Source organism: Atractosteus spatula, chromosome 1 (genome assembly GCF_055471065.1).
Source record: "Atractosteus spatula isolate fAtrSpa1 chromosome 1, fAtrSpa1.hap1, whole genome shotgun sequence".
NCBI classification, from domain to species: domain Eukaryota; kingdom Metazoa; phylum Chordata; class Actinopteri; order Semionotiformes; family Lepisosteidae; genus Atractosteus; species Atractosteus spatula.
Genome location: NC_142706.1, coordinates 54,917,950 through 54,929,695, shown reverse-complemented (window position 1 = coordinate 54,929,695; position 11,746 = coordinate 54,917,950). Strand labels below are relative to the sequence as shown.

At 35.6% G+C, this 11,746-nt stretch overlaps 1 protein-coding gene across 1 annotated transcript; it reads right to left on the bottom strand.

Moving 5' to 3' along the window:
• Positions 1-763: 763 nt before the first annotated feature.
• On the bottom strand, positions 764-7,262 carry fgb (fibrinogen beta chain). Its single transcript, XM_088936811.1, has 9 exons — positions 7,129-7,262; positions 6,911-6,928; positions 6,196-6,390; positions 4,480-4,663; positions 3,283-3,510; positions 2,947-3,060; positions 2,702-2,824; positions 2,034-2,319; positions 764-1,355 (listed from the first exon to the last, which is right to left on the bottom strand). Exons 1-9 carry the CDS (start codon positions 7,219-7,221, stop codon positions 1,127-1,129), a joined length of 1,470 nt encoding a protein of 489 aa, XP_088792937.1. The 5' UTR covers positions 7,222-7,262; the 3' UTR covers positions 764-1,126.
• Between the last annotated feature and the right edge of the window lie 4,484 nt (positions 7,263-11,746).

The window sequence follows — 11,746 nt, the reverse complement described above, 5'->3', positions numbered from 1 at the left end:
AATACAAACTCTGGATGTGTTTTCTAGTATGGATGATTTGACTAGACATTCAAGATTGAAGTAGGGCATTTATACTGTATGTTGCACATACTGTATCCAGCCCTACAAAATTACTGCTTTACTACATTGTGGAATATGTAGTTAAGCAGTAATGTGCATAGTAACTCTATGCAAATATGTACTGTATATTGTTGTTCCTGTTGTACCAACACCAACACTGCTGCTCTAAAACAACTGCCCCCCCCCCCCCCGGGGATAATAAAGACTCTCTCTCTCAAATGCATTAGAGTACTTACTGACTCATTTTAACAGTTGCAGCAATTAATTTCCTTCCACAAGGTATTGAGAGAAGTAATTGCATATCAAAGGGCAGGACCAGCACTCGAAGAACAGGACGAACACAGCACTCAGTGTGTAATGCACTTCTTTCTGATCCTGAACTGTATACTGTATAATAGTTAGCAAACCTAGCAGTGTGCCTGTCCTGTGTTTATGTACTTTTTTAAACTCATAAAGATTGAAACCACATATAACTGTCTCCTGGTCTTCTAATATAGAATTTTCCAAAACAATATGTTATGTATATTTAACTGACATGCTAACAAGTATTCTTGAACAGTGGGATTGTGAGCAGTTTTGTTTTTAGTCATTGTACTCAGTGTACTCAGTGTGGTGCACTATTACAACAGACTTCAAAGTATATAATCACGCAGAATGAGTGTCCTTTATCCTTTAACATAATATACACAAAGACCCACACAGGTCTATTGCAACATTCTTTAATGATGAGAGCAAAGACCTAACCCTGACTCATCACCTAGTGGAGATTAATACACAGTTACCTCCTTTTGCAGACAATGTCAACAGCCAAGTTCATAGAAAAAAATAAAGATACCATCTTACTTTATATGGTGTTTTAAAAACATGTGCACAAGTTAAAAGCTTCTTGGCAGTTTTCAGGAACAGCATTTAAGCTTTACAATGAAATATTCTATGGAATTAAATTTCCTACTTCTTCCTGTGAATAACTTGTCAATATAATGTGTCAGTTTTGCACAAAACCAAGGGGGAGACAGCCTGTGTAAGAACACTTCACTTGGTTTGAGTTGGATCTGCTGTCAGCCTTCTATCCACTGAAGTATGGTCTGATCTTCATGCTCACTTCCTTCAGGGAATACCAGGATCCCTTCCAGTTCATCCACACAATTCCGTCATCTGTGCCATGTTTGGCCATGGTTTTAGAGTACTCTCCTCCCCAGTAGTACCTGCCGTTGGGGTTGGAAGAGTGACAGCGGTTGTACCACCAACCACCACCATCTTCTCTGGAGCACTGTTTCCCTTGATCTCCAGGTGCCCTACAGGAGACACAGAAAAGGCCTGCATTAGATTGTCCAGACAAAGCACAGCCAATGACGTGAAGCACAAGGGAAAATGGGACTCTGCTTTTTACAAAAAAATCTGAAAATTAAATGTCTTTATTTTAGATATTATGGTAGTAAATGTCTGAAATTACACAGAAAAATCCAGAAAAAAGGGAAAATCGCTATGTATATTGAGCGTCTGAAGGTAAATTAAGACCAATCTGTATACAGTACTTGTTTTAATAAAAGATGCAAAGAAGTGGACAATTATTAGAGGCAAAATAAATAATGTATTGTCTATTTTGACTTTAAAGCAAGCTTATATCTGAAGGTCTTCCAATGCTATTCCCTGCCATTAGCTGTAGCTAAGTCCTACTTGGAAAACTAATTCTCAAGCTTTGGACTTCTGCAACTCAATTTGCCTTCATGGTGCCTCCATTCAAATTGAGAAATTAAGCTTAGATTTGAAGGCAGGAGATCCCATTTGAAAAGCAATAGGATTTTCAAACTAAGGATTTTCAAAGCTGTCTAGGGTACACTCATTCATGTGATGTTGTGTTAAAGAATTCTGATTAAAACATCCGTGCTGAAACATTGATAAGCTGTTGAACAGCAGGTAGACAAACTTAGTCACTATGAATATACAGTACTAGATTTTATTAATGAACTTACCATCTGTCATTGTCCCGATCATATGTGCTGAACATCATCCCATTATGTATTGTCATTGTCCTGTTTTCACCATATAACTGTGGTGCACCTTCTAACAGAGAATTGCCTGCTGTCCCTTTGTAATTGGCTACAGCCATTATGTAATTGGAGGCTTCATTCTGCACAGTGAACTGGAGATATTGAGCAGACACTGTGTTTCCTCTCCAGTCTTTCATCTCAATGAGAAGCTCTGTTGGTCCCATTTTAGTCAGTTGGCTAATTCTTTCATTTCCAAGCCAGTATTCCCCTAAAATATAATAATAATGTGAAGTAAGTGTAAAGAAGAAAAAAATCTATAACTTTCATAATGCATGTATTATCTATCTGACTTATCAAATATAATCTGTATATTCTTATTTTGCCTGTTGTATTTCAAAAGCACTTGGGAAGGAGTTGTTTTCACAGACTATTGTATAAATCAGAAGAATTTATCAATTGTAGGTTAGAGAGTCTTTGCCCATAATAATGTGCTCATGAAATTTGTGAAGAAAAATGGTCATTTTTCACATTTTCTAGGATTGAACCCATTTGTATTAAACCTTTCTCCCATTGTCGTTTATTTGCACTGACACAGTATTTGCTGCAGTCTTTCAAAAAATATTTTTGGGCCTTTTTGGATGTTGTCTTACCTGGTGAATTGCAGAAACCTTTACCATTATCAAGTGCAATATTTCCAAATCCACTCCTATAGTCATCCCATCTTCTGCCAAAGTCCACACTTCCATCTTGTCTGTTCTGAATTAATGTCCAGCCTGTAAAACAATTCCCTCTAACTTATATGATCTCTAAAGTAAAAGTCCACTCTTTGTTATTGATAAACACATACCATGGCAGGACAAAGCCACCAAACTCTACATAACCTTTTGGTACTCACCTCCACTTAATGTTGTCATGTCACAGTATACTTTGTAAGGCTGGAAGAAGGAATCAGGCTGAATCAAGTACATCTCAGAGGTGTCTCCTCCCTTGCGGAAGATGTCTTCACATTCTGAAATCAAGCATAATTTGACAAAATCGGAATAGCAAAAGAAACTGCTGTAGATCTACAACATAAATTATTGAAGATTAGATTAGGCAGGGACAGAACTGATAACCAAAACCCATTACTGGCCATCTGTGAGTGCTGGTTTAAATACAAATGAAACAAACAGTACATCATCCTATGAAAGAAAAGAGAAGGTTGTTTCTCTGAAAATTCAACATGAAATACCTTTTCCAGACACAACAGGAATTTTGCAGGATACAGTGCATGGCTTCTCGCATTTCTGCTTCTGGGAAATAATAGCTGTCTCTAGCTTCTGGATTTTGTTTCTCAGGTTATCTAAAACTCCACGAAGGATACGAACGCTGGATGGAACTATAGTATCAACACTTTGTTTTATATAGACATGCTGCTGCTCCAAATCTGAGGTGTACTCCCCAACAACATTGGTGTTGTCTGAAACACAAAAGATACATTTTTCAATTATACAGTATGTGTTTAATATATATTGTATGTTATATGTACATACAGTACTGTATAGTATTTACATTTTAGTCAACATTCACATTTCTGGCCATGCTAAGCTCCTAAAATAAAAATGTATAAAAACAAAAAACAAAAAGGGTACTTTCAGAAATAACCTTCATCAAGAGTAGCGCTTTTTTTTTGCTTACTCATTTATTTCTACTGCCACAGATAGTACAGAAAATATGCTGCCCAGCCTGGTCTTGACATCCAGGCACCTCAGACAGGATAAGATGGGAATTACAGATGTACATCTTCATTGTTATGTATCATAGTTTAAATCCTTTTCTTTATGTTACTCTCATTAGGCATCAAACACGTTTACCAAATTTGGAAATTTTCATATAAAAACATTTACTACCCCAAGAAACCCACAAAACTGTTATCCATATTATATATTGCAATTGACAGTATGATCAACCTTCGATAATTATATAAAAAATAGAACATGGACTTATGTACTGTATATCCGAGAGTGAAATCTCATTTTCATGGTTTTCAATTAGCTAGCTGTGACAAGCTCAGTAAAATATAGCAAAGCTCAGCATCTTCACTGTCAGTTACATTGTGTTTCTATATTCTCTCCCCTATTTAATTTAATAAATGAGAAGTTACATTTCTCACCCTTTCAATATAAACTTTCAACATCCATTTCTTGATCCATCTTTTTCCTAAACAGTCTTTAGATAACCAAATGAAGAGGTTACAGACCTTTTTTATTCCAAATTATGATGAGCTTTGCAAAATTCTGTTGTAGTTATTATAAATTGCTGCTTTAATCTTTTTGTATTTCAATGGCATGGAAACCATCACTTTGGCTTGCAGCTGGTCTATTGCATGTACAGCACATTGTCATACTATAGTATCTAAAGCGTATGTTGGCAAGGGTACTGTACTTACCATCAGCCACCCTCTGTCTCTCTCGCAGTGCATTAGAAAGACCTTGGACATATGTATGAATCTGGTTAGAAGACTGGGACAGGATCAGCACATCTGATTTCAACTGTGCTACTGTTGTTTTCACATTTCTTTCTTGTTTCAAAAGGTTGGCTTTTAATTCACATCCATTGGGACACAATACACCCTGGTGGGGAAGGGAGGCGTGTGGTAGGGAAAAAAAATACTTGTAAGTACTCTTAGTGATCACTGCTTACATACTGTATATACAGTATACAGTTTTACTGTCTTACATATTGTGGAGAGGCAACAATTTAATTTATTGGGAGATTGACTGAAATCCTTAGTCATCTATTAAAATAGACAATAGACTATTGATATACTGTACTTTGTGACTATGTAAAAGCATTATGGTTACTTTTTGTAGTTTGGATTATCTTTGTTATATGATATACATTATATAACTGAATCTTCAAGTCATTGATTCAAGTGTAATTCCAGAGCTGCTGATAACACTTCTCTATAATGCAGCTCCGTGCATTTCTTTTCAAAGTGCAGAAATGAACGTTGTTTTACAAAATCCTTTGACAATGAGATAAATGAATGATGATATTTAAAGTAGGCATAGATAGATTATTACAATTGTTGAGAAGGAATATTTACAAAATCTTAATAACCACAGCATAGTAATAGATAGGCAGATTGGATTCTAATCATGGCGACTCATTGAGCAAGAATTTATCCACTACACTATACTCATGATTTGGATTATTGAATAACCTTTTTACATACAAGAGGGGGTGTTCTTTATCCACCACTGAAACGCTCAGCGGCCATTATGTGCCAGCAGCACCACTACACAGGGGCTTTCTTAAAGAGATCAGGTGAAGTAGTGAGAAATTACGTCACTCACTGAAATACTGGGGAACATTAAGGGGCCTACTGAGGTCAATACACACCCAGAGAACCATTTAACAAAACAAATGGGATCTTTAATAGCAAGTTTTCAGTACTTCAGTTTAACTTCTCAGCTTAAGGATGGTATATCTTACAGAATTTCTATTTGTCATACTGGAGAATTGGTTTGGTAATTCTGGTTCAGAGTGTCTCCTACTAGTCCACCAACACCACTTGAAAATTCAATCTGGTTTTCCTTGGAGGACTGACCAGAACCAGTCTTGCTTCTGAGATCTGATGAGATCAGGCAACAGGGTAGTAATGCTGTGCTGTATTAGGGACTTCCAAATGCCTCAAACATTAAAAGTTTTCATTCAGAGTAAAGATTGATCTCCACCGTGGACACATTGCTGATCTATGTCTGGGTAATGTTAATAACAGTAATAAAGTGGCCAGAATTAGTAAAGTAATCAATAGGACAAAACAGTGCCAGATTTGGGTGGACTTGAGTCAATCAGGATTGCCTTGGCTTGCAACAGAAAACAATTACTATGTGTAGTGCTCTCTGTGATCAGTGAGAGCTTCCTCAGTCCTCCATTCAGTGCTTACTCCATTTTAGGCTCTGTGTGCATCACTGTGTGGAATAAAGTTAAATGGCAAGACAGTGACCGTTTCAGAGGAATGCATTCACATTCATGGTTTCCCTCCATCCTCAGTCAGTAGAGAGTGATAACCAGTGATCTCAAGTGACTGACAACTGGTGAACCCAACTGAGAATGGTATAAAAAGAAAAATCCTAAGAAAAATACGATTTTGCTTTACCATTTCCTCAGATGCATGAGTGCAGCCACCCTCATCAGGCTGGACTTCCTTTTCTTTTTGCTGGCCACTGCGGGAAGGTAGGACGGTGGGCCGGGCCCGGTACGACGTTCCGCTGAGAGGTGGAGGGGCCGGCTGCATCACAGGTTGCCTCTCCCCTCTATTAAGTGGTCTGTGCCCCCGAGCATCAACAACTTTCTGAAACAAAACCCGATTCACGCATTCACAATATATCATTCACACCTTCAACTTGGAGGAACAACTGATAATGGAATGGTTTTCTATCATTTTAACTATCAAATCTGAGATTTTCTCTGAGAAACACTTGTCTCCAGCACATTAAATACATCTTTAATTTGAGCAGTGACAGGAGATTGCCATAACTATGGTATGAAAAGAGGATTAAATGTGATGAAGACTTAGAGTGTTGAAGTTTATCCTCACCGTGAGAGATAGACATTGTAGCTTTGAGTAATATTCTATTGAGTTTGATTTTACAATGGCAATAAATAAGTTATTTTGATGACAGGGTATTATTACCAGTTTTTAGCCACACCTTGGCTTTGGCCGATTTGATTGAAATGAAATAGCTTTCCATTTATCAGCACTTAGCCATATTTAAACCTGAGTGCAAGAAAGACTTGAACATGCTTTATAATCTTACCAGTTCTACAAACAAATTCAAAACATACAAGTTGTAAAATTAAAGAATTCATACCCCAGTGGCCTCCTGACCCTATAAAAAAGAAAAATGAAATGTATCACATACAGGGAATATATTTCAGAAGATTTTAACAGTACCTAGGAAACAATCAAATAGAAGGAAAACTACAAGGAAAAATAACATTGGAAAATGGAAGGCAATTATTAAAACATTTTTAAAGTTCCATAATAAAATTAACTTAAAAAATAAAATATCTATGAAAACATATTTACCTGGTCATCTTCATCATAATCTGAAGAACACATAGCAGAAACACACAGAAGTACCAGGAGTAACACCTTCATGTTGGTTATAGAGGTCTTCATCTTTGGGTGATGTTTTCTTCTGTCTAATGTAGGTTGCTAAAGACAGCCTGATCTTTATATGTGGGTATGGACGCTAGGTTTCTGCTTTAGTGCCAATAGGTTGACTTTTTGACACAACAGTTAATGGTTAAACCAATTATCGTTACTTCTCAATATCCAGTTTGCAGTGAGTAATAGGAAATCTGTTAATAGGTTAATGTGCTATCAAACAATGTGCAAAACTGATTGTTAGCACATGAATAAACTAAAAACAGATGATTAAAATCCACATGAGATACTTTTTTACTATGTAAACACATTCTCAAAACATTGTAAAAAACATTTGTAATGGTAAAAATAATTTTAATAGTAAGGATAGAGCAGTATATTTGTTTAAAATAAATCTAAATATTTTATTTTTAAATAAAATATATAAAATTATAAGGAATACTATTGTAAAATGTGACAAACATGAACTGTTATGTGTATTTAATAAATAGTCATTTTCACTGAAAGGTTTATCAATCTATATTTACATTTTGCTTAATTCCACACAGTGCTTTCATTTATCAGTATGCTGTTAACATATACTGTAATAGAAGAAGGGCCAGACTTTTGAGAATTGTTATCTCATGTTTTTAAAGAAAGGCAAAGCCTAAAAAGTGTTCAATCAAAAAAGAAAAGCATTAAAGAAAAGCATTTGTGTTCTCAGCTAAATAAACTGACAGTCTGGACCCAAGAAAACAAAGGGAAATAGTTTGTGATGGATCACAACAGTGTTAAAACACTTGGACAGTGAAGAACACAATTGTGAAAACTTTCGTTACCATGTAGCTTCTGTAACTTTTTCTATAACCTATACTACTGCCTGTTTGAAGTCATAGAAAATATTCTTTTAGTGAAATAACTTGTAAAAAAACATAATACCTAAATATAATGCTTAAATACCTTGAAGCAATGATGTGATAATGAAGCATCGGAACTGTTTTAAAAAATGTTTCAAATCTGGAAAGACATTATGTGTAATGTGAATTAAATCAAACATCTAAGTGGCAGATATTTCCATGGGGAAATGCATAACTTGCAAATTGAAGTGTCTATGTAATTTAAATTAACACAAAATGTCATCCCAAAGTATGTAGACCACAGTAAATGAAAAGGTTGAAAGTAAGACATTTGAGTATTGCATTGAACCAAAACATTTTTTTAAGTACAGCAAAGGATTTAAATGGTTAATATTGGTTTCATGAAGCAACAAAAGATAAAGAACGTACTTTGCTTGACCAAACATTGCCTAAAACAACCAGCCCTGAGGTATGCAAGCACATCACAACCTGATGTCAAGGATGAACACATGAAAGTTAAACAACACTACATACTGTTTGTTTAAGCTTGGTATAATTCTGAAATACCTTCTCTGACAACAGTTAGCTTTTTGCCTTTATCAAGAGATACTTAGCATCTTAACACAATAAAGCAGTAATTTATTTCTTTAACAAATGCATAATGATGCCAAATCTGTGTGTCTGTAAAAGTCTTTTTGTAGTATTCCAACTATCTTATAAGCCAATAATTACTTGATGCCTTATCTAATAACTTTCAAACAATATAGATGGGATGGAGAGTATTTACTGTACCTACTGTATGTAATGACAGCCTATACTTCCTTCATTGTTAGAGTTTTACATACAGTATATTCAATACAAACAATGCATTTTATGACAGGTTGGCATTGTGCATCACAAAAAGAATCAACATAGATCTGATGTATCTACCAGTTCTAATATAATTGCACTTGAATTTCATTTTCATATACTGTATATGTACAACATTTTTAAGAATAATGAATATAGGCTAATTGTATCTTGAAAAGAAATTTACATCTTAAACCTTTGGAGGCTTTACTCATTAGATGAGCTAACAGTTCATGGAATGACAGCACCATTTCCTGTTTTGTTATGCAGTATATACAGTAAACATACCATATTTTTATACTGTTTTTCTTCACGTCATATCACCAGGAAAACATGGGCCTTCTATGACAGCTACGTAGGTACTTGATGTTCAATTCTTTCATTTTGTTTAGTTAATATTTCAGAAATATTGTGCAAGCATACATCCGGTCGGTTAATCACAGTGGACTTATTTGTCTGCCAAACTCCCACACAGAATCTAAACATTTAAATCATGCTATTTTTATGATTACTATTTTGAAATAAAAATTTAATGAGCACATGGGTTTTAGTACTCAGTATCATAGGTATTTAGTTAGATAGTGAAATTAACTAAATGAAACTAAATGAAAATGAAAAAAAAAACGGTAATTGAGAAATATTTGTCCACCTACTATGGGCTTAATTATCGCATTAACAGAAAAGCAAATAGGTGATTGTCAAGTTATTTGATCCTGTTCAGATCCTACACAGGAGAGTCTATTTCAGTCTATTTATTTTTTATATATAAAACCCAGACTCTCAACAACAAAATAATAACAAAACAATATCTCATAGCTACCACACACCAAAGTGACTGCATGTACAGTATGGATATTTTTTCTAATTATAAAAAATGACTTGTATTTTTATAGCACTTTTATAGCACAAGGATTAAATACAATTTTTATTAAAGTTAATAAGCTAAATGAACAAGCTAATGTATTCCAACTTCAGCCAAATGTTTCTAGGATAAAAAGAGGTGACAGGTTTAAACAATATTACATTTAAGAACTAAAAATGGTATTAAACAAAGAAGGGACAATTATAAGTGGTAGGCAGTCTAGAGAACAAAGGTCATCTTGGCTTGGATTACTGGAGCCTTTTCTTCCAGGGAAAACAAAAACAAAAGGTTTTTTCCAATGCAGATTTCAACAAAGAGAGGTCAGGCATCAGTTTTATCATGATAAGGGGAGAGTTTTGAAAATTCATATAGTCTTGGGTAGACACTGGACTCCTGTACATGAAAGGTGAGTCAAGAAACAAACATCTTTATTAAAACTTCTTCCCTGACAGGCATAAGTAAAAACAAACCTTTTTTTTTAAGCGACGATTTGTATCTTCCCTCATTACTTGTTTTGTGTAATATTCTTTCAAACCTTCTGCTATCTTAAGTGTAGGTAGCCGTTCACTTTACAAACTATTCATCGTTTATGGAAATGGTTTTAAAACAACACATACAGTGTAGCTATTTCAGTCATTTTGCTTTGCATCACTGAATGCATTCTTCTGCAGTTTCGTCCCCTTCTTCTTGCCTACAACAGCGCCCTCCTAGCTCATCTCAAGTCTACTACCACCTCCCAGTGGTCTTTCATCCAAGATGATGGCTTTCTTCCAAACCATCTCTCACAACCTTTCAGTGTATTCAATAGAATCTTTACATGGTAGCACAAAACAGAAAGGCCCTGCTAGTACAATGATAGAAAAGCCTATTGCAATGGCTACATTTGATGCTGTACTTGTTCAAATGCTTCTGATGCTGAGTAGAGGCATCTTTTATGGCAGCATGTTCCCCCTCATTGATTAGATTGATAGTTTCTCTATATGGAACTTTCAAGGAACAATCTTCACAGCTAGGGTGGAGGACTGGTGTTTGTTGTTGGTCACAACACAGCCTATTTGCATAACAGTGGTGTACTGTAATTCTAGGAGGCTTCCTTCTCAACATAGTTAATACCTCACATAGTAGAGTCAGCCACTATCACTACCTGCCTTTACTGAAGGAATGGGCTCCTGGGTGTCCAGGGGCATAACATTTTCCTATGTGTCCTTTGTTTTCCTGCGGTCTGTCTCCAATAAGGCCTTGAAATGGCTGGACTCCAAAAGCTCTGAGGATGCCACCCCTGTGGGGTGTGTCTGTCATTTCCTCTGACTGCTGCCTCTCATCACCCAGTTATCTCCCTTTTTTATGTTTCAAGTCTGCCTACTCATGGCATGCACACAATCTCCCTATAGGACACTTCAACTACTGCCTGCAAAACCTGTGTTGCATGGGGGATCGGAAAGCTGAGTTTCACTTCCTTCATGTCTCCGTCTAGACAGATGTTTCCATCTAATCATCCTGCAAGCTCCACTCAGCAGTGGCCGTATAGCTATTTCTTTTTGCCCTTTTGTTGGTTACTCACCAAAGTCAAACGAGGGAGATTATTTGGTAAACATTTCAAATGTCTAACACCAAATCTTAAATATGTAGATTGTGAGAATAAAATAGCACTTTTAAAATGTACTTATTTTACTTTGTGTAAAAAAATACTGAAATCCTGCTGACAAATAGAGAGAACTCTTCAATGCCATCAACCGTCTTGTTATCTCTACCACAATATTCTCTATACAGTCAAAAATGTTATCATTATATTAGAGTGTACTCTTCAACATTGTAATACTATAGTAATAACAATATAATCCATCGGCTAAAGGAACAATTCACTGTTATTATTGCGTGCTAGAGACTTTGCAGTAACAATATAGGCACAAATTTATCAGCTATAATGGTCAACACATAAAATGAAGTGATTAGAGGGCAAGTTGCATCAGTGTGGAAGCTGCAAAGGAAC